General features: G+C 37.1%; 1 protein-coding gene across 1 annotated transcript in view; it reads right to left on the reverse strand.

Annotated features, from left to right (window-relative positions):
- MCTP1 (multiple C2 and transmembrane domain containing 1) overlaps positions 1-27,304 on the reverse strand; it is a 670,427-nt gene that overhangs the window by 116,923 nt on the left and 526,200 nt on the right. Inside the window, exon 16 of the mRNA XM_055131251.1 lies at positions 2,331-2,450. Coding sequence (XP_054987226.1) covers positions 2,331-2,450 — 120 coding nt within the window. The remainder of the gene's footprint in view (positions 1-2,330; positions 2,451-27,304) is intronic.

Below are 27,304 nucleotides of genomic sequence, written 5' to 3' on the forward strand. Positions count from 1 at the left end.
CACAGCTGGATATGGCTGAAAACACATAATTAGACAAATTGGATTTAAGAGCTATGTAAGGTCTCAACTGCACCAGTAAATAAGAAGCTGAATGAAACATTGTGATTGCTGCTCTGGTGCCCGGAAAGAACAGAATATGTGAATATGTGTGTTTTGGGCAAATAAAAGGCAATTACTGGGAGTTATGGCTTGTAGTTGGCATTCCATGAAAGTAAGACTGTAGAATGCTTCACAGTGAGCTGTGCTAGGGAATAAAATATTGTCCATGGCTAAAAGGGGAGGTGTCTGTTAGAGAGGTGCCTAAAAGGAAAAGATTTGGTAAGTAATTTTTTGAGTTATATTTCAGGAGAAAATAAGGTAGCAGAGAAATTGAAATAATTTATACCTGCTCAATAGGTTTGTGACAATTTGTAGAGACTATTAAGTATTTAAGGATTTGGTAATATATTTTTTCTTCTAATAGTAAAACTTTACAGCCCAGGCAGCTATATTCTAGAAAAGATACTAAGTCTATAATTTCTGAATTTTTCACTAAGAATTCTCAAACTAATAAATAAATATTGAAGGCAAGTACCTCATATGATTTAGAAGCAAGGAAATTATAATTTTTCTTCTATTTCAAATAAACTTATTTGCACACTTATCTCACGGCAACTGAATGAAAACTGGACATTCCCTCTCAATAATACCCTAAAATAAAAGGGACAGAAAAGTAATTGTCCAAGATAGTCCTTTCTTAATGAAACTATTCTGAATTAATTGACAAAAGAACCTATTTTTCCCCATGTCACCAGGTGCTTGTGGCATCTGGGGCTTGCTCTTAATGTGCAATTTCAATATATACATATAAAATCCTTGCCAGTAATAATAACTTCTTGTCTACTGATGCTACATAACCATTAAAATCTCCATTTCTGATCTTGTGTTTGCAAGGCAAATATGACAAAAAATGTTTTAAATACTTCTATTTCACAAAACGTGTAAGAGACAGTAGCAAGTATGAATAAGATGTGGAGTAAAAGCCCTTTTCTTCAATTTTCTAAGTCAGAGAGACAGAGAAATAGCATATGTAATTTATAGAAATGATATTGTGAAATAAACATAGTGTGTTGTTTTTAACTTTGTTTATCAGGAATTTTACTTTTTGATTTTGCACTACATTATTTTGAAGAAGTTTATATTTAGCTGTGTTACCATTTGAAATATACTTTGTGTTATTTAATCGGAAAGTTCTCATACATCATAGAATGTTTGTACAACCATTATTACATAATAAGTAAATATTGTAATAAAATATTATATGCTATTGTTAAACTGATGATCAAATAACTGCTTTATACATCCTTATGGACACAATAGTTGATAAAAATCAAGTGTAAGCCCTTAATGTAAAATTTTAAAATCTATATAAGCTGTAGAGAACATAAAGCTGTCAAATAGATTTTCACCTTTGACAAATCTTTATATTATTTTCCCAATTCCCATTTAATGAATTATGAAGTTCTGTAAGTTTTATTTGGAGAAGACACACACCTTTTCATTTATGTATGGAAAAACTAAACTCATTTCTCCCAATGATTAGTTTAGTGAGTGAGATAACTTAAAAGGAATAAGGGTTGACAGGAAAATAATGAATATGTTTATCATGTGGCCAGCTTCTGTTTCTCAGTCTACATCTTCTTTATAGACTGAATTTTGTCTCACATATTCAAAAACCTTCCCAAAAACCTTAGAGAGGACAGGTGAGTTCTGTTTAAAATTTCTTAGATTGAATGAAAATGCTTTGTCCTTGAGTTCCTTGAACCAGTATCTTAATACATCCTCAACAAAGAGAAGGCAATTTTCTGTTGTTCAATAAAGAGTTCACCGAATTAGATATTTTATGTACTCTACGAGGCCAACAATCATCCGTCATTCCATCCAATACTGACAGAGAAATAAACTGAATTGAATAAGATACATTGGTTTTGTCTGACCACTAATCATGTTGTAATATTGGTATTAATCCAGGATACATTAAGATGTAGAACAATGCAGGGAATCAAAGAAAAAAATTACTTGGAATAACTCATTCAGAACTAAAATCACAGCTCATTAGTTGGTACACTCTCGACTCTAGTTCTTACCAAGGTCCATAATGTTAAGAATACAGAATAGTTTCATGGATTTTGACCAAAGAGTCATTAGTTGTGAACTGATAAAACTTTTCTCCAAATCTGAGTTTTTGTAGAAAGAATTTCTGGTTTGTAAAACCAAGTTCAAAGATGATCTTATCAGAGGGACCAGGAATAAGAACAAAAACACGTACAAGTAAGAAAGTAGAGACTTACTGTATCACGTTGCCTGTTATCTTTCCCAGATATTATCAAGAAGTAGTTCCATGTCAACAGTGACAACAAAACCAGTGGTATCATGTAGAGCTCAAAGTTCCAGACAACAAAGAGAAAGAGCTGGAGAAGAAAGAAGAGAGATAAAAAGATGAGTCAACACTGAATTTCATTAGATGAACTGTTTTCCCTCCTCCACTTCAAAAACACATAACTAAGTGCTTCAGAACAGGAAGATTTATCTTGAAAACAAAGCCTTGGGAACTAGTTAGACATTCTTCTAAAAGCACAACTGACCCCTAGGAAGTCACTGTTAAGATTTTTACTTTGTTTCATTTTTAAATAGAAAAAAGGCTATCGTTATATTGTCAATGAGACAATCTTAATTTTTTTTTCTTCCAGTGAAATTATTGTTAGGCTGGACAAAATAAAATGAAAATAAAAAAGCCACAAAATGAGCTTCACTAGGTTGTCGAAATAGCTGATAATTTGACTTAATGACAAAGAATGAATAACTATTTAATATCAGAGACTTACAAAACAATCTCACTTGGACAACACAATGTAACAAGTACAATAGGCTGATGAAAATACCAGTCTACACCATAGAGTCCCAAAGATTTCACATTATGAATAAAAGCTGCTACCAACAAGTATTTTTTAAAAGGGTTCTGTTAACATTTAGCATTACCATAGAAATCAAACAGCTATCAAAATAACGTTGTTAAAGAAAATAATTTAAATTATCAATTTCTATTATCTTTTAAAATGAACTACATTAAGCGTATAAACGATATTTTTTCCATTGTAGGACAAATGTTATATTTAGAACTCACCTAAGCTGGCAGGTAGGAATCATTCTAAAAGCATCTACATTGTGAACAATCAGTACTGGATGTAAAGTCTGAGTCCCCCACTGAACCCCACCAGACTTTCATAATCCTGGGCAGGTGATCTAAAATTTGTGAATCTGAGACTCCTGCTCTCAAATTAAGATGATGTAAATTAGATGTTAGTTCAAAGTTGGACTCTACTCCAGATGCTAAGTAACCCAATTAATTACCTCTCTGCAATTATATATCATTCCCTTTCAGTGCTTCTTTCTGTAAATGGGGATTTAAGCTCAGAAGTCATACAAATTATAGTTTAAATGTAGTAAGAATTGGGCACATTTCTTGATATCCAGTAAGTATTTAAAAAAAAAAGGGAAAAATATCAATTCCTCACAAAATTCTCACAGAAAACCAGCTAGCCAGTAAGGGCTTGGATAGTGCATATTCTAATACCAAACACTAGAAAGTCACCATCCAGCTAAGATTTTATCAAGCCCTAATAAAATTGAGAATCCAAGTTGGCCGGTTGGAGGCAACAAACTGCACTTTAGGTGGAAGGGGTTGGAGAAGAGGCTGCAGTAGACGTTGCCCAGGCACCACGTCATGGACCATTTGCAGTCTTGTGGATCAGTGCTTCCCAACTTTTTCCTAACTGTGGCCCCCTTCCTGACTTACCTTTCCTCCTGCATCCTGTGATAAGTTGGCCTTCCAGTCTCATGACATGCACCTCATCCCCATTTATGTGATTTTCATCTGTGGTCCTTTCGGAATATGTTGGGGACCCAAAAGGGTCATATGACCCCTAGTCCAGAAGCAGCGTTCTAAGTCAAGCCCAGCCACACCTACAACTTATCCAAATGCAGGGGGAAAACAAAAACTGTAGGGATTGGCTCTGACTCCTCTGGTTCAAGGACTAGAAGCCAGGTTCTGGGCTTTTGAAAGTCACTCACTTGTCTCAGTATTTTCATTTCAAAACAGATATACAGACCTGATCAGTCCCAAACCTTTTCTCTAAATTTGAAAATGACTCGGGGCATTGCCAAACCATTTGTGCATTTCACTATGATAACAAATTTTGAAAACTGTATATTTGACTGAATTCTTTGATATTCACAACCCAGATGGACACCAGAAAGCATCAATAATGGCTTAGCAACCTAAGAAGTAAATTTGGACAGAATTACATGGTAAGTATATTTTCAAGTTCTTGAATTAAAAAAAATCTCAAATATGTCAATGCATGAAATATAAGCACATCTTTCCTTTTACCAGACTTCAAGTAAGTGAAAGTATTTCCACTTAATTTTGGAAATTTATACTATATTAACCTTATGGATATGGATCATAAAAGATGCTTATGATTATTCTATTAAATGTATTTTTAAACTAGACTTCTTTGTTCAGGATTAAGAATTTTGTTGTTGTCCTTGGTATTGAGCCACACCCAGCTACACTAAAGCTAGGTTCTGGCTCTGCAGTCAGGAATCATTCCTAGAAGGGAAAAGAGGACCATGTGAAGTGCCAAGGATGGCCCAGGAATAAATTCATTTTCCAGGGAATCAAGGCAAATTTGATAGATGAATAATGTAAAGGGAAAATTATTTTTGACTAGATTTTATTTGTTAGATTACGGGTAGTAATGAGAATATAACCTCTTTGAGAGTAGGGACTTTATGTTCCATGCGCTAGCCTAGACTAATACTTGAGTCATAGGAAGTGCTTAGTATATAAGTATATTCTGAATTAATACATAAGCAAACAATGAATTTGTGTGTTATTAACATAAGCCTGCTAGTTATTTTTATTAGTAAACATTTCATTGAGCTACTGTATCAAACCAAGTGGTGTCAAGAAAATGTATTAAAGGTCACAATTTAGGTTACACTAACAAAATCTAAGATGTCTTTCTCTTCTGCTTATGCAGACATGAACTGTCTCAGATTTATGACCTGACCAAAGGTTTTCCTTGTATGGTAGCCTTTTTCTAGGACATTTGCTTGACTCTATATTCTGGTCTCATGGATGAGACTCATATTATTCTAATATTAAAGACCATCAACCTAAAATATTTTTTGAGGGGAGGAGAGTTTGAGCCACAAATCAATGAATGAGTTGGCACACATAACAAAGAAAAAAAAACAGTTTTAGGTGATTATGGAGAAAACAGACCATTGTTAACTGCCAGTAGGAATGTTGACTGGACTAGGTGTTTTAGGAAAAATAAATATGGACTTTTCTAAAAAAAAAAGAAATTAAGTTTTCACATGACCTCGCAGTCCACTTCTTGGCATCCACCTCAAGGGCCCAAAAACTCTATTTATTGCATTCCTATGTTCATTTCAGCATTATTCACAATGCTAAAAAATGGGGAAAACACAAGTATCCAAAAACAAATGACTAGAAAAGAAAATATGGTACACATACCCAGTGGAATTCTAGTTGATTTTTCAAGAAAAGATGAAATTAAGCAATTTGCTGCTACATGGATGGATCTGGAGATTATCCTGCTGAGTGAAGTTAGTCCAAAGGATAGAAAAACATAGAATGATCTCTCCCACACGCAGGATATAAAGAAACATATTAGGGAAACAAAAATGCCCAAAGGCAACAGAAACTGATAATTGGTCTTCCACGGAAAGCTTACCATATGGGCAGGGGGCAGAAAGGGGGAATGGAGGATAGGATGAGTGGGACACTGGGACAATGATGGAGGCACGCAGATGTTGGAATTTTTTTATGCATGAGAACCTGTCATTGATGGTTTTGTAAACCACAAGGCCTAAAATGATAACAAATAGCAAAAGGTTGGGGTTAGAAGAATAAAGTAGCTCAGAAAAATGCAAAAGAAAAAACAAATACAATAAAGGATCTGTCCTTGGTCCTGATTACTTCTCTATGTGAGGTGGTGAACAAGATAAAATGGGTTGAATGGTGTGAAAAATAAATCAAGGAACTAGGACAATTATTGAAACATACACAGAGTATAAATATAGCCACAAAATTGATAGCATTTATTCTGACCATCCTTCCAGAATCTCTTATTGTGTTACTTGGAGAGAAGACCTGAAGATTCTAGAATTCTTTGGTGTTCAACTGGGTTGAACTCACACATTTTCAGTGTTTCATCTCAGTTGATTCCATCACTATGTCATTATTTCCTTAGTTATCCTTTTTGTGACAATCTTTCCAACTTTCCTCCTCTTCCCTTGTATTTTTAACAAGCTAAGGCTACCTAGAGTTTATTCTCATGGAGTTCTTATCTTCATTTCAAACAAAAGTTCTAGTCATACATCAGTTCCTCTTCATTAGAGATCCTGACTATTTAAAAAAATTGATAATTTTTTAAAAAGTCATTAGATGACTGTTGTGATTTGCAATTGCAATTATATAGAAGAAAATATGTATGTAATATTAGTTTTATGGTAATAAGTATACAGAATTTTCTTAGTCCTCTTTTCCTGGGTGTGAGAAACTGTATCAATCTGCCAGAACAATTCTGTCAGCAATGACTACCGAATTTCTCAAGGGACTGTGACTAGGGGATACAATACAAGAAGCACAGGAGCTTGAATCAGGCTCTTTTAGCATTCTAGCTTTTTAGACACTAACTACGAGGTGATCTTGAGAAAGTTGCCAGATTTCTCTTAGTTTTATCATCTGAAAAATAGGAATTATACTATTACTTTTCAGATTTGAGATGGACTTTATTTAGTGCCCAATACCTAGAAGTTTCACAACATACATTAGGTATTATTAGAAGCAGAAAATATTGGCTCATATGATGTATAATTTTTGGCCTTTCTTATAGCTTACCACTTTTCTTATACCACTCTAGAATCCATAGCTAATGGTGGTTTCAAGCATTAGGGCTAAGTCAAAGAAACCATACCAATTATAGTAGAAGGATATGATGAAATGAGTGCCATTTTCAGTAGTTTTATATTTTGCTTGTGGGGATTGCATGTAGTAATGACCCTAATTTGCTCACATCTTTTTGTATCCAAGCCTTTTATAATATCTTCCTACAGTGACAACTGCGGTTGGATCTCTGATTTGCTTTGGTTAAGGGGAAAGTATGACGCACACATAGATTGTATGATAATCACAGAAGCTTAAACAGTACTTGTCAGTTGGGCTTGCCTTCTGCCTTAGAACTATAAACTACCATGGCAGCAAGGCCATATTAGAGCTCTGGATGACAAGAGCCACTTGGGGCAGTTTCTGCCATCTTCCCAGCCAAAAGTCAGGTGGTATCCTGATTTAGATCTGTCTATGTGAGCAGAAGCTAACTAGATATACCTTAGTGAGAACAGCAGAAAACAGGAACAATACTCAGCTGTTCCAAATTGCTGACCCACAGAATTATCACTAAACAAATGGTAGCTGCTTTAAGCTACTAATTATGGAGTGGTTTATTATATAGCAAAAGATAGCTGATAAATATTCTTCCTCTAAGAAAACAATGTGTTATGGTAAAAAATGGCTTAGGCCAAAAGCTAAAGATGAGATTTTAGTTCCATTTCAGCTAAATATTAATCACAGGACCTTGGGCAGACCTGGTATTCACTTTTATTTTAGTCTATTATCTGTAATATAGGAATGAGAACACTTGCCTACTTTATAAGTTAGCTGTGGAAAACAAGTGTTAGAACATATGTGAAAATGCCTTACCATGAAGTACTCTATAAACACAAATATTATTAATTAATGCATTTCATATTAAACATTGTATCAAAAGCACTAGAGACATTATAAATTAATAGTCCAATATAAATGCTCTGGACTGTAGAGATAATACAGCACATAGGGCAGTTGCCTCGCAGGTGATTGACATGGGTTCGGTTCCCAGCACCCCATATGGTCACCTGAACCCTACCAGGAGTGATCATTGAGCACAGAGCCAGGGACACTGGCATGTATTTCCTCTAAACAAAAAATAAATTGTATAACATGTGCTCTTTGAGCAATTATAGAAGAGAAAGCTGTTTCTTGGAGGATTCATGAAGGGTGGAGCATAGGAAGGATATTTTGAAAGGGAAGTCAGTAATGTCAGAGATATTTCACTTAAAATTTTCCTAGTAAATGAAACAAGAAAAATCTTAATTTTTATAGAAGTTCATTTCTAGTGAATGACGTTAACATACATTGAGACATTAAAAGAATAATATTTTAAATATTAACAATTTTGACAATTTTATGCCCCAAAGAGAAAAGAATGAGTTTACTATTAAATAAACTTAATTTTATTATATTTATTTATAGATAAAATAAATATATAATAAATAAGTATAACTTTTAATTTATTGAACTTACTATTCAAAAAATTTAATTTTATTAAATTAATTTTAATTTTAAATAAAGTTAACTTTCCAAAATTAAATTTATTCAGTTTAATGGATTTCAATTCCAATCCATATTTAAAAAAAAATTTAAATCCAAGCACCTCTTATCTAAACAAGTTGCCCGGCTTGTGATATTAGCAGCAACATTTCAAAATGCTACTCGTGAGTCTAGGGCTGGAGAGATAGTACTGCAAGTAGGATGCTTGTCTTACACATAGACAACCAGGTTTGATCCTCAGCATCCTGTACAGTCCCCCAAGCCCCACTAGGAGTGATCCCTGAACACAGAGACAGGAGTAAGTCCTGAGCAAGCTGGGTATGCCCTCCCAAAATATTTTTTAAAAATCCCACAACCCCAAATGCGATTCTTTTCTATTTGAGCAAGCAAAAGCAATATAAAATGTTAATTATGTATTGAAAAAGACTCTTCCACACATCTATGATTTACTGCCAGGCAAATAACATGATTGGTTTCACCAACTTTCTTATAGCACATTGCAGGAATCGACTTTGGTGATAAAGTCCTGAGAAGAGCTGGGCAGGCAGACAGTAATATTTTCACTTTACAAGTGAGGAGGCTGATGTTCAGTTTGAACTCAACAAAAGTTCAAACTGGAAAGATACCCTTCACTAAGTGGCAGAGCCAAGCTCAGATTTCCAACCCCATGTACTTTCAAAACATTTAAGAAATATTTCAAGGTAACAGTGGTTTACAAGAGCAAGTAATAAAATTCCTTCATAGGTGTCTATAATTAGAGGTACAATGTGACCACGAGACTGCAAATATCCTTCCACTGCTGTCCTTAGCATACTTGATTTTCTTCCACATTCCCTACTTGGTAACCTTAGTTGTGTTGTCTTTGTCAAAGGCTTTGTTTTCATTGGACGTTATCTACTAACTATAGTTCTTTGCTTCGTTTCTTTATGGTATATCAAAAACAAATGAGACTATTTGATATTTGACTTTGATATTTTGATTTCTCTTGAATCACATAACATCTTCTAGTTCCATCCAGGTTGTAGCAAAATGCAGGATTTCAGAGGCTGGAGAGATAGTACAGTGGGTAAGGTATTTGCCTAGCAACCCTGCACCATATATGGATCCCCAAACGCTACTAGCAGAGTCAAAAATAAGCCCTGAGCAAAGCTGAGTGTGCTTCCCCTCCAAATGCAAGATTTTATCTTTCTCATAGCTGAGTAATATTCCAGCTATGTGTGTATATAATATGATTTTTTTTTTGGTTTTGGGCACACCCAGAGTTGCTCAAGGTATGACTCTGTGATCAGGGATCACTCCTAGCAGTGCTGAGAGACCATAGAAGGTTCTGAGGATTCAAACCAGGATTGTGGGATGCAAGCAAGTGCCTGAAGCCCTGTACTATCTCACCAGCCCAGCACAGTTTTTCTATCCGATCCTCTGTTGTCAGTTACTTGCGTGGTTTCCAGATCTCAGCCACTATAAATAGCACTGCAATAAACATAGGTGTGCAAATACCTTTTGCTTTTTTGTATTTCTGGGATGGATACTAAGGAGTGGAATGGCTAGGCCAATTATAGCTCTGTTCCTAATTTCTGTATAAATTGCTAGACCAAAAGTTTTTCTTAGAGGCTGAACCAACGGTGAGGAAAGCACTGGTAGTTTCTGGCCTTTCTCATGCCAGCCATTTTCGGTAGTGGAAGGTGTTATCTTCTCGTGGTTTTGATTTGAAATGCAGTGTGCTTTTCTCAAACGTTCTACTACCTCAAAGAATTGCATCTTGAACACTGATGCTCTGAAGGTATCCATTATGAGGGACTGATTATTCAACTCATGGATTTCCTACATATCTGTTTCTTGTCCTTTCTTTCGCTATGCGATAACTGCTTCTGCCCAAATGCAGAGAAATGGAATCCCACACCTTAGGTGCTTCAGTAAAGGCCTGGATAGCAAAAAGGTCAAAAACTAAGGGTCAAAAAGAGGTTTGTGGAGCCAATTTCATTCTGCCTTCCTCTCACTATCTGGAATGGCTCTGAATAATCAAAAGTTGACTATCCACCAGGTCTCTACTTAATGAATTTTTGTCTGTCAAGAATGTTTAGAAGAGGTTAAGAAGGTGACTATAAAGGCAAAGATTTGAAAATGAATGAGCCAATTACATTTACTGAGAAAAATAAGCATTAAAAACATGAAGATTAAACAAATAAAAACCCCTTTTCACTAGGAAGAAAAGTGAAGGTGGAGTGGAGGTGTTTCTACATATTTAAACAAGGCAAATTACATAGAGTGAATGATTCAAAATGTTAAATTCTGTAGCAACACCTCTTCTTAAGAGGTGCAAGATATACATGATTTTCATGATTTTTCTTCTTCCTTTGAATCTGAGTTGCCAGAGTCCTAGGCAGGACTGGGCCATTCATATGATCCCATCAACGGTGCTGTCATTGAAGTACAGGGGAAGATGCTGTGTTCAGTGATCATTCAGCACGACACACGGCACTATCCCCAGGGAAGCGCACTTCAAAAAAATCATTTAAGTTGGAATATTGAATATCCTATTCTTTTGCAAACTACAGTATATTTTAAAAAGAAATCTCATCCAAAATGATTAACACTGCCTACTGTTCAGGAAAAAAAGCCTGCCCTTTCAGACTAACAGCTGTGCATCATTAGCTCTCCAGTGATGAGATGTGTTTGATGAGTATTTTTCTTTCTAATTAAGAGATGAGATTCTCTATTTGACTGTCTCTTCAGAAAAAAAGTGAAGAAAAAAATTCTCTGCCTACATGGAAAGGCCATCTCCTACAAAACAATTAATTATTTCATGGCCCTTATAGAAAATCCTTCTCCTTCTTAATTTCAATTCATTTTTTTAACACATGTATACTTAGGCGTTCATAGCATTAACCCCTTTTTCACCCATCATCCAGCCTCTGATGTCTTCCTGCTTGTTTTATCATCTATTTCAGACTAATCATATGAGGAATATGAGGAAATGTATCAAAGGCACATCTATGCTTACCCTAACAGGAAGCATTTAGGATAAAAATATTTATTCTCTAGTATGAAAGCCCAAAAGTAGAAATATAAGAAATATATAGGAACTTTCCTTTTCAGGAACTAAGCAATGCTTAAAAACACCTTCAAGGTGCTTAGAAATATACAAAAAGTGGTGCTGGCTTTAAATTAATGGCTTAAAGCAAAAAATTAATGCTTAAAAGGAAATCATTTTACCTCTGCTGGCAGGACTGCCTTAATAAAGAAAGCTAGGGTTTGTAAAATGAGACTTAAAATATTTGGCTTTTCTTTTTGAAAGGTCATCATCAAGGTTGTAAAATTCCTGAATTGAGAACATGATTGAGAGAATAGCAAGAAGCAAAGCACTGCATATGAATTAATCCTATCAACTGTGTCCTTAAGTCCTTTTTGCATGAGGAAAGAAAGGAGAGAAATAAGATGGTGCCCTTTGAAGCCTGTTGGTGTAGCATTTATGTAAGTGTGTATGTACATGGCAGAGTCTCTTGCTCCTGTGCCTGGCTGTCTTCACTGGGGCCCCTTGGAGGGGGTAGGTTGAGTTTCCCTCCCTGCCCTAAGCACAGGCCCTGCAGCCGAAGACCTCCAGAACCCAGCCACAGTCATGCTCAAGGCCCCTCTCCACATGTCCCGATGAGCCTCATGCATGAAGGAACCGGCAGAGAAACCCAGGTATGTGGGACCCAGGGCTGAGATCTCCAAGTCTGCTTGGATCAGGACTGGACCTCTTTCCCCAGATCCCCCATTTTCCATTAGCTAGGGGTCACACCCAGAAACTGCCCCTGGCACTGTGTAAATCCCATCAACGGCCAACATCCAGAGACTATAAAACCAAGCTCTTGGACATCTTATAGCTTAGTTCTCCCTCTCGGAGAACCTGGCAAGCTACCAAGTTTTCTGCCTGCATGGGAGAGCCTGCCAAGCTCCCCATGGCATATTTATATGACAAAATCAGTAACAATGATGGGTCTCATTCCCCTCATGCTGAAAGAGCCTCCAATGCGGCACTGTTGGGAAAGACGAGTAAAGAGAGGCTTCTAAAATCTCAGGGTAGGATGAATGGAGACATTACTGAGATCACTCAAGAGAATCAATGATCAACGGGATGATGATGATGATGATGATGATGATGATGATGATGATGTTGATGATGATATGTATGTACACATACCCCTATACTGTAGCATACAGAAGGAAGCTAGGTACATATCCTATATGATAACATGAACTATCACTTAAAGATTTAGGGTACACACATGGCGACTGCCATCTTCTAGAACCCACTACCCAGAGGTATGAGTTTGCAGTGACGTGGTGCGCAGGAGATCTTGGGATGGGGGTGTTACCAGCACGCTCTCTGCCCAGACAAGATCCAGAGCAGCCGCACACGAAATGGCTCCTCTGCTCCTTAAAGACTATGATCCTGGAGGGCTACTAATCACTTTGGGCACCCAGCGGCTTCCTGTAGAAATGCATCTAGAATGTGAACTGAGCTACAACCCCATGCTGCCCCAGGAGGGGAAAGGTTTCTTTTGGTGGCGTTGGTGGCAGCCACGGCAGTGGCACCCATGTGGCGACTGCCATCTTCTGGAACCCACTACCCAGAAGTGGGTTCTGGGTTTGCAGTGACATGGCGCACAGGAGATCTTGGGATGGGAATGTTACCGGCATGCTCTCTGCCCAGACGAGATCCGGAGCAACCGCACACTAAACTGTGAATTGAGCTAAAATATCAGAGATCCAAAACTGCGCGGCCGCATATTCTTCATTCTCATCAATGGAAAACAAATTATCTAATGATACCTTTTCAGCAGGTTTGATTGTTGGGGGAAAATTCTAAATAATAATAGTATTCTGTTGAAATATTAAAAAAAAGATTTAGGGTACAACAGGAACTCAGAGAGTAATTGTACCCACACTCAGCATTTGCGCTAGATTCTTTGTTTTTAAAATTTTACTATATTTGGTGAGAAATGCCTAAATAACTAAAACTGAATGCACCCTGCCCATTTTTTCTTCTTTGCATTAAATCAGACTCTATACACCATCAATCTTCAGAATTTCTAGGAAGAGGGTGGCTTCACCTTCATTTAAATAGCCAGATGGGATTATTGCATTTTCTAAGATCTTTATTTCTAGTTAGCTCCACTAAAACCTTTTGTACTCCCTCTATTTATCAGGGAAAGTGAAGGCATGTTAAGTAAATCTGGTTAATTCCTAGCATACTGATAACATTTCAAAGTGGTTTTAGAACATGGCAAGATATTCTTTTTAAGAGACACTCTGCTTTGGTCAAATTTCAAAACAAATATCAGAAAATTGGTGAGAACCTTAGATCCACAAAATGACTCCAACTTATTTTGCTGTTTCCTGTGGTCATGCCAAAATGATATACAGGAAGCCATATCAATTCCTACACTTCTCTTTGGCCAGGCTTCTGTCCTGTCTCAATTAGAATAAGAACGGAGATGATCCTGTCTACTCCTTTCTCTTTGAGTTCTTTGTCAGATACCTAAATGTCAATGTCACTGTCATCCCATTGCTCATCGATTTGCTCAAGTGGGCACCAGTAATGTCTCCATTGTGAGACTTGTTGTTACTATTTTTGGCATATTGACTATGTCACGGACAGCTTGCCAGGCTCTGCTGCATGGTCAAGATACTCTCGGTAGCTTGCCGGGCTCTCTGAGTGGGGTGGAGGAATTGAACCTGGGTCGGCCACGTGCAAGGCAAATGTACTACCATGTGCTATTGCTCTAGCACCCCACCTAAATGACAAGATTAATTTTATTGTGTTTTGGCGTGTGTGTGTGTGTGTGTGTGTGTGTGTGTGTCTGTCTGTCTGTATGTATGTATGTATGTGTTTTTTGTGTTCAGGAGAAAAAAATTAAACTGCACTCAACCAAATGATTCCTTACGTTGATTAGGCAAAACATGTCCAGAGAACCGCTTACATGTCCTGCTGACAGGACAGTATATAATTTGTTGTAGGAGCATAAGAACTTGGCCAACTTATTGGTAAAGTTTTGTATAACTTAGTTAATTTACTGATAATATTGAAAATGCATACTTTACCCATTTTATATAAAACTATCTATCAGAAACTATTTTTAAAAATACATCCTGGATGTTTAGAACTACTATCTGAAACTTAAAACCCACAATCATAGTGTATCCATGCATTTTCAAAAAAACACAGCTGGACTCCACCTATTCAAGAAGCAAGTGTGGCAAGCAGATAGGGGCCTCATTTGAAGATATTCACATACAACCCAGAAAACACCAACTGTGGAATCTCCATAATAACATAAACCAAAACAACATCCAAGACAGTGTTATCAACTCATTTTACTGTAGTGCACAGTATTTCCATTGACAGAGATATTATATCAATAGAACTCGCCAGTCAGAGGGCTTGAGAAGTTAATTTATTTATTTAGTTTATTTTTTCTTTTCTAGTTTACAAGTTGCACTGATATTTTGGGTCATTTTTATCAAAGTCAGAGATATAAGGCTCTGGTTTGGCTTTGAGAATATTGACAACTACAAAATGTAAAACTTCTAGGATGTCCAACTTTAGTATATCAACTATACATGAACAACTGATAAGAAATCCCTACTATGTTGTGAACTTATTATTAGTATAAGTTTGAATGTAGAATAAAACAGTAGCTCTAAATGTTTATAGATGCCAGGAGACTCTTTAAGATCACTATAAATTAGCATTTTATCTCATTTTTTAAATGTCTCTATCTCATTTTGTTTGTAATTATTACCCTTGTACCAAACACAGATATATATTTATTTATTTTAATTAATTTTAATTAATTAATTTAATTTAATTAAAATCATTCACTAAAGTCATACTCAGTCTAAATGCAAAGTCATATTTAAAATTTGATTTAAACCATTATATATTTATTGTAAAATAATAAAATATGGATAATTAAGAGGAATTGTATTTATGGCCCACAAGGAGGTTGCTGACAACAAAAATTCTAAAAAATACATAAGGACTCCATCAAAGAAATATGTAACTTGAGTTAAATTTTCCCTATAGGTTCACTGAAAGTAGTCTTTCATTAGTGTTCTATTTCCGGTTCTGGAAGGACCATGGCTGTCTCATTCGAGTAAGCAAGGAACATTACATGCTTTATTTTCTAAGAAAAGTAAAAAGGATTCTGATAATAGTTCTTGATACCTTTTTACTTATTTCTTTAGTGCCAATAAAAAATGCATCCCTTTAATCATGAGATTAAAGTTGTTATATAGAATTCTGACATCCCTTCCTGTCTTCCACTTTCTTAGAAATTATTATTTAACACACATGTTAAATTAAATGTGATTTTAAAGAAATACTGTCATACAAATATGCAATTTCTATCTACATATTTTTATGACTTTAGAAGTGCTTGCAAAGATTGGTTAAAACTTACTAAATTTAGTTAGCTTTCACATTTTCCAAAAAATAAGTTGTTTTCTATTGCTGTTTCTGAAAGAGGTCCTCTATCAACTCAATTCTCAGTCTGTATAAATGCTACATCTAGACACACAAATTTTATACCAATGTTTGCTGATGTACAAAATGCAAAATTTTCCCTTAGCTTGAAATCTGGCTTTAAAGCTAACTGCATCATGAACAGGTACCAATATTTAGGGCAACAGCTGGCACTTCAATTGCTCATAGGGGAAACTCCCTCTGTTCTAAACACTGTGCCAACGAATAGGGTACCAGCTATCTAACAAGCCAAACACATGTTAGTGAAGTCTGTGCTACAAATTACTTTAAAAATTAGTCCTGTCATCTTTATAATCCCTTGTAGAACAAGAGCACCCTTTAAGTACATACCAGTTTTTGTGACCTTTTTTTTTTTTAACAGAGTAGCTGATGTGCAGAGGGTTGTGTCAGAGCTGCCAAGTTCATGGACATTTGGTACTATTCTGATTCATTTCCGTTCAAATGATCTCAGTCAGACTTTCCAACTTATCAAAATTATCTTCTTAGGCTACTGATATCTATCTTTCTTTTTGATCTTTCACAAAATAACCTGGCAGTTACGGTTAATTATTCCTTATCCAGATATAATGCCATCTTTTTTAATCTTAAAAATCATAGAATTGACGTCAGAAAACATGCTTTTAGATTTTCACCCTCATACATAGATATAAGACCTAATAATATCATATATTTCAGTTCTCTTACCGGATTCTAAAACTTCATCTCCCATTCTGTCTTATAATTTTCTAATTTTCTCCTTCACTGGTCTCATTCCCCCCAATCCCTCTGTTCTGGAAAAACTTCAAGAGTTATGTTTAGCAGCTCTAGCTATGTCTGAACATTTCTCTTTGCAATTCAAATAATCATCTTAGGCTGATTTTAACAGCCTCCTTTACTCCACTCCATCTTTTATCCTTGCTGTGTAATGTTTACTGATGAATGTCTTTCTCCCATTTTCTAACAGAGCTAAGTGGTCTAGTTTCTGCACGGGAAACCTAGAGAATTGAACAGTAAGCATACTTTTCTCTTGGCTATTTTCCACACCTCTAAATATTCCCTTAAATGCAACAGGGCTTGTGTTTCAATGGTAACAGAAGTTATCAGAGAACACTAGTTTAGACAGCAAGCAAGCCGAACTCCAACTGTTCAAACAGCCTGACTTTTACAGTAAACGGAAAGGCCCTGGGCCAAGACCACTGAGATGAGCAGGTATTTTTAGTTCACTTGTAGGCCAGCTCTAATGTAATTCTGAAATGTTTTCTTCAAACCAAACCAACTTTTTCAGGGCTGTCCAAATCTGTTTTCTTTTATAGCAAGTACAAATTCTTGGAGCAAGGGAAGCATGCGTATCATTTGCAATGCTGCTGCGTGTCTATGGTGTTGATGCCCGATGGCTCAAATTAGTCCACAAAACAGATGAGCGCATTGTAATTAGCTCTTGTCAAACTGTTAGAAATACAAAAACCATTTCCACTGTAATAAAAATGATGAAAAAGAAAAATCTTTCATATCATTCTCAGCCAAAATAGTTCCTGAAATGTCTGGTGGTTTAGGATTCCAGAGTTCTAAAAGAAGGCCATTTCATTTTCAGAAAAGCTTTCACTTTATTGACATGGGGCGGCTGAGGCATACTATCTTTTCAGGCATTTTGGTTACATTTGATTGCCCATGAAACCTCATTTGTAAAATGATGACCTGCCACGAGTTGCCACATTTTGTTGAGCCACACAGTACAGATGCCTGAGTCTCCACAAACATTTGTACCTCTTTCGGCACCTTTTATCAGTGAAATTTTCTAGACTCTTGATCAGTGTGTCATGGTTATAAGCCTTCTTGGATAAATATTGCCTCCAGTTGGACAGAAAGGGACATTAAAGAAGTGTACTCATGGTTTCAGAATAAAGTTTCATATCAAAATACCTTTGGTTATTCAATAATAAATATCTTACTGGTAGTTAACTTGGATTTTCCTTGTTGGGACAGTGACTCAAAGGACTGCTTTGTTCAACATGCAAATTGTTCACAAGCTTCTGGAAGATTCTGGAACTTTCAGAAATTTAATGTCTTTTCAACATGAAATATTGAAAATATTAATGAGACTGCTCCAAAATGTAAATTTAAATACTAGCCGAAAGGTGATGCAGTTAGAGATTAGATATACCAAAATATTTATCCATTCTACAATACCAAAGGCCTGATAAATATATTAAAAATTAGACTTAGAAAAAAAATTAGACTTAGAATGTCTGTGTTTAAAGTTACCACTAAGAAAGTAAAAAGATGCATTCTGAAGAAAATAATTGGAAATAATGTATCATATTCTTTAAAAAACTTGTATTCTTAATAGATAAATAACCCTTAAAACTCATTGTCCCATAGAGACAGAATAGGAGTAAGTTATATGTAGCCAACCCCAGTTAAATCCCTGGCACTGCAAATGGTACCCCAACACCAACAGGCATGATCCCTGAGCACAGAGCCAGGAGTAAGCCCTGAGCACAAGGAGGTGTGGCCCTTGAAACAAAATCAATTTTTCAAAGGTTTATTAACACAAACACACAAAACAGTTTTAAAATGGATGATATGTTTTTACAGACAGTTCACAAAAGGTATATGAATTGCTAATAATTAGAGAAAAATGAAACTAGTATCATTAGTATCAGGGAAATATACACAAAAGAGACATTGCTTCACAATCCTTTGGAATGACTAGAAGCAAAAAAAGTAACAAATGGTGAAAATATAAACTATTTTACATTACAGATGAGGCTGTTAAAGGATGCAGTCATTCTGAGTCTTAAAAGTTTCTTAAAAAAGGTAAACATAAAATGAACATATATACCAACAATCTCACTTGTACTTTCCTAACCAAGAAAAATGAGAAAATACCCAGAGAAGTCTAAGAGGGGCCCTGGGAGACGGCCCAAGGACTGGAAAACGTGCTCTACATGTAGGAGGCCAAGGCTTGAACCCTTGCTTCTATATGGCTCCTCCCCACCACCCACACAAGTAGGAGTGGTTGCTCCCTCTATTCAGTACTGAAAAAATCATTTTATAAAAATGCTCAGTCATAGCATTTTTATTTGTGACACTTTCCAAATGGAAACAACCCCATTATATACCAACTGGTGTATGTGCAATCAAAATGTGCTCTAGCCATACAATGGAAGATGACCACAATGAAAAAGAAGACACTCAGAAGCATGATGCTAAGTAAAAGAAGGCAGATGCAAGGTATTCAACGGTTTCATTCTATGCAAAATTCTAGCACAGATAAATCATGAGATGGAAAAGAGATTAGTAATTGCTAGGGGATAGAGGTGGGAACAGAAGGTAACCATAATTGGCACGGGAATATTTTCAAGGTAATGGCAGAACACAGCAAATTGACTACAAATCAGTAAATTATACATTTAAGATGGGTAATTTCATGGTATATAAATTATACTTTAGTAACTTGCTTTAAAATAAAAGGTGATAACTTCTATGGAGGTAACATCTAATCTAAATTACCATGAGTAAAAAGGCCTATGAAATGGATGATTATAGATATTGGATGTTATTTGTCAACACTCTCAAAATATTTAATATGCTGGTTGGTGACACCATCCACACAACGATTCTTTACAGAAGCTGCAGGGCCTCCAGGTATAGGGAAGTTCCCAAAAGAGTATTTAGAAATAGCTAAAGTAATGAATACATCAAACTGTAGGATAACATTGCTTTGTCCTTTCCCCCTTGCCACAAGGAGCTTAGGTTTATCGGGTCACACCCATCACAGTGCTCCCGAGTTACTCCCATTCCTTCGTTTATCTGTAACCACTTCTCTATGCTCTCTTCCTCAACCAGTTAATCAGTTTTCCCCCCTAATCAGACTCTGTTAATTTGCAAGGTCAGATCTTTCTAGGACACTGAACTTGTATTGTAAGTTAATATTGCCTTTCTCCTCTCCTTATGTCTTTTGAATAGTTTACTTTAAAGCAATGTCTTTTTTGTATGGACAAAGGAAGACAGTTAATATTATGCTTTTGTAACTTGGGATTTAATTGGCTTTGAATATTATTTATTCCTGGGCATCTGCTTTCTCGACTTAAGCCTCAATTGCCCTTAGTTCCTAGCACTCCAAAAGCAGGGTCTGAAGGGACCCAGGGCAAGCTGTGAGCTACCCTGGCATTGATATGGACCAGGCCAAAGCACCACTATTCTTAACTACAAGAGCTTGATCATGGACAAATGCTGTCATGATCCAAAAGCAACAATGAGACTAGGACCCTGCTAGGGATAGGAAAGACTAATCTGGCTTGAACACTGTAGTCTGAGATCGAGATGACCCCAGGAGAGCAATTCTATATGCTTAATGCATCTCTTACTGTGTCCATACAAAACAATTAATATTATGAATGCTTATATGTCAGTTGGACAAGGAGAGGAGAAACACACCCATGGGATTCTGCTCTTGGGTGGGTCGTCCTGCTGAAAGAGAATTTGCATCCCCTGAGGGAAAGAACTTCAGCCTCTTTATTGTGAACCACACCTATGTGTAAGACCCAATCCCTCATGCTTTGGGATTTAACTAGGCTATAAGAGTGGGCTGGGGGGGATCCAGATCCAGATCCAGAGTGAGAAGGAGAATGAAGTCGCAATGAGGGAGGTAGAAGCAGGAGGAGAATCAAAGGAGAATGGAGATGGGAATGGAATAAACTGCAACTGAGACCAACCAGTCTGGCCCTCATTCCTTCCTTCGCCTGCTCATCGCCATCCATCTCCCTGGCGTGGGGGAAGAGGCATGAGACTACCGAACACGGGCAGCGGGAGAGATAGAGCACTGCTGCCCCTTTTTTGTGATTACACAGCAGACTAAACAATTTTTATATTGAAAGAACACAAAAACTCAAATAAAAACACACTCTAGCTAGAGAGATAGTAGGGGAGATAAGGCACTTGTTTGGCACATGGCTGTGACCCTGATTCAAATCCCTAACACTGCATACAGTACCCTGAGCACCACAAGGGGTCACTCCAGGGCACAAAATGAGCAATAGCCTTTGAGCAACACCAGGTATGACCCAAAACACTGCCCCCCTCAAAAAAAAAAATTCATCTGAAAGGGAGAAAATATTTCCACATGACACATCTGGCAAAGGATTAGTATCTAAGATTTTTATAGAACCCACAGAAACTTAGCAACAACAACAAATACAAATCACTCCATCAAAAAATGTGGAGAAGATCTGAACAGACTCTTCCTCAAAGAAGACATACAGAAGGCCAACAGGCACATTAAAAAGTGCACTTACCGTCAAGAAAATGCAAATCAAAACAATTAGGCGATACTACTTCACTACAGTGAGAATGGCAAAAGCCAAAAAGACGGGGAATGTGGTGAAAAAGGAACCGTTAGCCATTATTTGTGGGAATGTCGCCTGGTTCAGCCTTTATGGAAAGCAATTAAGAAGAGAGCGTCCAATGATTCAGTGATTCTACTTTAGGACATCTACCCCTAGAGCAAAAAGCATTGATTCAGCCAAAGATAGTGTACTAGTCCAATTCCCAACAACCTACAGTACCTTAACATGTGCCAGGAACAGCCCTGGAAGATATGAGTACCACTGGGGTGGTCAGTATAATTCCCAGCAATGAAGGACTTGGTCAGCACCTCATTCTCAGACCCCTAAATTGAACTAATCATCAGGTTGACTGAGAATCACTTGCAGCACTTGATTCAAATTATTGTTTGAGAATCCTAAGCCCCACTTTGGAATTTGGAACCCCCCTACCCAATTCCAAAACACATTAATTTGAAAAAAGATGTTCTCATTACTGTTTATTCTTTTTTTTTTTTTTCTTTTTGGGTCACAACCGGCGATGCACAGGGGTTACTCTCATGCACTCAGGAATCACTCCTGGCGGTGCTCAGGGGACCATATGGGAGGCTGGGAATCGAACCCGGGTCGGCCTCGTGCAAGGCAAACGCCCTACCCGCTGTGCTATTACTCCAGCTCCTACTGTTTATCCTTATTGAGACTGATATTCACAATATCCAATATTCCAGTTGACATCTGGAAACAATTCAAGTGCCCAAGAACAGATGATTGGATGAAGAAATCATGGCATACACACGCGTGCGCGTGTGTGTGCGCACACACACACACACACACACTAGAATAGGTACTCTAGTGTGTACCTATTCTAGTGTGTGTGTGTGTATAGCTATAGAAAAAGATGAAATCATGTAGGTTGCTTCAACTTAGGTGGAACTGGTAGGTATGTTATGTTAAGTGAATCAAAAGGAGAAAGACAAATACCAAGTTATCTCACTTTGGTAAGAGATAAACTATGGCCAATGAGAACAGGGCCTGAAAGTCTCCCTACACAACCAAGTTTGCTAAGTGGTGAGATGAGAAGGAACCTCAGACAGTGGTGTAGGGGTGCCGGTGTGCCAGTAGCAGCAACATTGTTACTGCAAAGCAAAGTGCTAAATACAAATAAACACATGAAGAAAATTATTTACAATTCCAAAATTGTTGAATTGACTAGACAGTTTATCGAGAGATAGCTACAAAAAATGGCTATGGACTATCACTTTGCTATTTAAAAAGATGAAATTGTGCTTGAAGTAATTATGTTGAGTGAAATAAGTAAGGAAGTTAAAAACAATTATCTGGTGAATTCATGCCTATGCAGAATATGAATAAGAGAAAACAATAAAGCTCTTAGGCTTGATGAAAAGTATGGAGATTACCAGAGGGAATGGGGAAGTGGGATGGAAAAAATAGGTAGAGGAATCATGGCTGTTTTAGTGAGATGACACTAGATCTTGTGAGCCTCATACACATAAACGAGGTGGAGCCATACCCCTGAAATTGTATAGTATTGTAAGTCAATAACAAACAAATATTTAAAGAGGCAAATAAAGAAATAACTAAAGAAAACATTAAAATCAATAATTTATAAGTGAAAAATCAAGATCCTAAAGGCAGGTGATGAAAAATAGTATTAAATGCTATTACATCAAGGTGAGGCAGTTATGCAATTAGCTCTAAATTTCAATGAAAAAGATGACCGATTTTGAAGAAAATGTTAAATTCCTTACTCTCTGAATAAGAGTGAGCTGAAAAGATTTTTTTAAATGCTAAGAAAAACTTTGGGAAGATATGGGAGATAAAAGGATGAAGCAAAACTTAGAGAAGTAGACAAAAAAATAAAAGTAAAATAAATGCAAGCAAATCTTAGCACAGGAGTAGGTAAAGCGTGCAAGCTCATCTTTACTCCCCAGAAGAAAGCACAAGTAGATAAATATGACAATGATGTCTTATTTTGCAGTCATGCTGGGCAACTCTTTTAATTTGGGCCTAGAATCTGAGGTTTTCGTCTGAATTCTTCAGTGAGTTCTATTACCATGTTATCTTTAGTACCACCTATCGGGAAATAAAACTTCTCCCCTCTACAGCTACCCACAAAAATAGCAGGAAAACATTAGGAGAGATTTGTTTTATTTTTCTGGTCAGCAACAGTCAGCAGCTTCCTTTGGTTGGTTGAGTTTGTTTTTCTCAGTATATTACATCAAGACAGTAGAAATGAAAACTGCTGAACACAGCAGGAAGAGTGAAATAAATCTGAAAACCACTTCCAACTGTTTTTATTCCCGCACTTCTAAAACTCTAAGATAATCCTGTCTTCCTATACTGCGGCTAAGAACTGCATACATCTCTTACATTTTTGATCATGATATAGCCTTAATACATGTGTTTGCAAGTTAACTAAATTATTTTAACTTAAAAAGCAGGTGAGCCCAGGCAAATATCCCTTTTCCTTCACTGCCACTTTTCTTTATCAATTGCAGCAATCTAGGTTCTGCTGTCAAAGCATCAAGGCCACTCTGGACCCTAGGGCGACAGGTGTGGCTTTGTGCTCTGGGCAGAGTCCAGTTCCCCTTCCAGAATTACACTGTTGGGGCAACACTGAATTGCTTTCTTTTACTTACATCCCTGCCTTTCCTATGTCTTTGACCACACTTCTATCCAGAAGCCTTGGTCACATTTCTTGTTCTAAAACGGCTATTGATAATGTTAATTCTCCCTATCCATGAGCAGATGTGTCTCCATTTCCCAGTGTCCTCTTTTATTTCTTGAAATAGTGTTTTGTAATTTTCCTTGTATAGGTCCTTCACCTCTTTAGTTAAGCTGATTCTGAGGTACTTGATTTTCTGAGATACTATTGTGAACAGAATTGTTTTTTTAATGTCTCTTTTTTTCTCTTTCATTATTTGTATATAAGAAAGCCATGGACTTCTGGGTGTTGATTTTATAGCCTGCCACTTTACTATACTGACCTATTGTTTCTAGGAGCATTTCTGTAAACTCTTTAGGGTTTTCTAAGTATAGTATCACATCGTCTGCAAATGGTGATAGCTTGACCTCTTCCTTTTCTATCTGTATGCCCTTGATATCTTTTTCTTGCCTAACTGCTATGGCCTTGGCCTAGCACAGTGGGTAGGGCATTTGCCTTGCAGGCGGCCGACCCAGGTTTGATTCTCTGTCCCTCTTGGAGAGCCCGGCAAGCTACTGAGAACATCCTCCCCGCATGGCAGAGCCTGGCAAGTTATCCAAGGTATATTCTATATGCCATAAACGGTAACAACAGGTCTCACAATGGAGAAGTCACTGGTGCCCGCTTGAGCAAACTGATGAACAACGGGATGACAGTGCTACAGTGCTATAACTGCGATGACCAGGATCTCTGTCCAAAACACTATAAAAATTTAATGCGGTCCCTATCAGGATACCAGTGACATTTTTCAAAGAAATAGACAAAACACTCCTGAAACTCATGTAAAACAGTAAACCCCCATGAATAGCTAAAGCAATCCTTGGGAAAAAGAAGATGGGTGGTGTCACCTTCCCTAACTTCAAACTCTACTACAAAGCAGTAGTAATTAAAACAGCATGGTACTGGGCCAGAAACAGACCTGCAGGCCAATGAAACAGAGTTGAATATTCTGTCATAGACCCCCAAATATATGACCACTTAATCTTTGACAAAGGAGCAAGAAATGTAAAGTGGAACAAGGAAAGCCTCTTCATCAAGTGGTGCTGGGAAAACTGGATAGCTACATGCAAAAAAAAATAAATGAACTCTGACCTCTGTCTAATGCCAGCACAAAAGTCAGATCAAAGGGGATTAAAGACCTCAATATCAGACATAAATCTATGAGGTACATAAAGAAAAATGTAGGCAGAACTCGCCATGACATTGAGCTAAAAGCATCTTTAAGGATGAAACAGCACTGACCATGCAAGTGGAAGCAAACATAAACAAATGGAACTTCATCAAACTAAGAAACTTCTGCACTTCAAAAGAAACAGTGACCAAGATAGAGAAAGAGCCCACAGAATGGGAAAGAATATTTACCCAATACCCATCTGATAAGGGATTAATATCCAGGATATACAAGACAATAGTAGAATTGTATAAGAAAAAAACCTCCAACCCCATCAAAAAATGGGGAGAGGAAATGAACAGATGTTTCCTCAAAAAAGAAATACAAATGGCCAAAAGCACATGAAAAATGCTCCACATCGATAGTCATCATGGAGATGCAGATCAAAACAACAATGTGATATCATCTCACACCACAGAGACTGGCACACATTCAAAAGAACAGAAGCAACCAGTGTTGGGGTGGATGTGGAGAAAAAGGAACACTCTTTCACCATTGGTAGGAATGCTGACTGGTCCAGCCTTTCTGGAAAACGATATGGACTGTCCTTCAAAAACTAGAAATTGAACTTTATATGACCCTGCAATACCACTTCTGGGAATATATCCCGATGATGCAAAAAAGCACAGTAGAAATGACATCTGTACCTATATATTCATTGCAGCACTGTTCACAACAGCCAAAATCTGGGAACAACCCAAGTGCCCTAGAACAGATGACTGGTTAAAGAAACTTCAGTACATCTATTACTATCACTATCATCCCGTTGATCCTCGATTTGCTCAAGCGGGCCCAGTAATGTCTCCATTCGTACTAGCCCTGAGATTTTAGCAGCCTCTCTTTACTCATCCTTCCCAATGGTGCCACATTAGAGGCTCTTTCAGGGTCAGGAGAATGAGACCCATCATTGCTACTGTATCTGTCATATGAATATGCCACAGACTGCTTGCCAGGCTCTCCCATGCAGGCAGGAAAACTCTCGGTAGCTTTCCAGGTTCTCTGAGAGGGAGAACTAAGCTATAATATGTTGCAATGGAATACTATGCAGCTGTTAGGAGAGATGAAGTCATGAAATTTGCCTAGATGTGGATAGACATGGAGAATATCATGCTAAATGAAATGAGTCAGAAAGAGAAAGACAGATATAGAAGGACTGCACTCATTTGTGAGTATATAATAACATCACATGAGGCTGACACCCACGGACAGTTGATACATAAGTCAGGAGGATTGTCCCATAGCTGGAAGCCTGTCTCATGAGCTTGGGGAGAAGGCAGCTGGAATAGAGAAGTGATCACTAAGAAAATTATGGCTGGAGGAACCAGTTGGGATGGGAGATGCATGCCGAAAGTAGATAATGGACCAAACCCCTCAGTATCTGTATTGCAAACCATAATGCCCAAAAGTAGAGAGAGAGTATGGGGAATATTGTCTGCCATGGAGTCAGGGGGAGGTTGGGAAAGGAGGGTATACTGGGGAGATTGGTGGTGGGGGATGTGCACTAGTGGAAGGATGGGTGTTTGATCATTGTGAGATTGTAACCCAAACATGAAAGTTTGTAACTATCTCACAGTGATTCAATAAAATTTAAAAAAAATAGCCATTGACTCAATGGCTTCTCTAGGTTGTGTGTTTACTCATGGGATGAGGAGGTAGCAGCACAGTTCCCATTTTCTAGTATAATCTAGGTGCTGAAAAATCATGGCTTCTAAATACCTGTTAGAAGAGGCAATTTGTAATTGTTACCTCTTTGTAAATAAAAACTAATGTTAATAGACTGATGTTTATGTCAAAGAGATGGCAATAGAGTTCCCAAAATAATATCCCTATCATATCATTTAATTCTCTATATGTCTTTGTTTCTGTCTCCTTTATGACTATTGCATGTAAGAAAAAAAAATAGAAAAAGAACTGGCACACAGTCAGCAATTGGTTCTGGGAAATAAAATGTGATTATAGATATAACATATATTTGATATAAACTTATATTTGTATTGGACCTACTGAGTTTTATTTACTAATCCCACAGGAAGTATATTTCCATAAATATTAAGTAATTATTTATGGACCATTT

The sequence above is a fragment of the Sorex araneus genome, chromosome 1, assembly GCF_027595985.1.
Source record: "Sorex araneus isolate mSorAra2 chromosome 1, mSorAra2.pri, whole genome shotgun sequence".
NCBI lineage: Eukaryota > Metazoa > Chordata > Mammalia > Eulipotyphla > Soricidae > Sorex > Sorex araneus.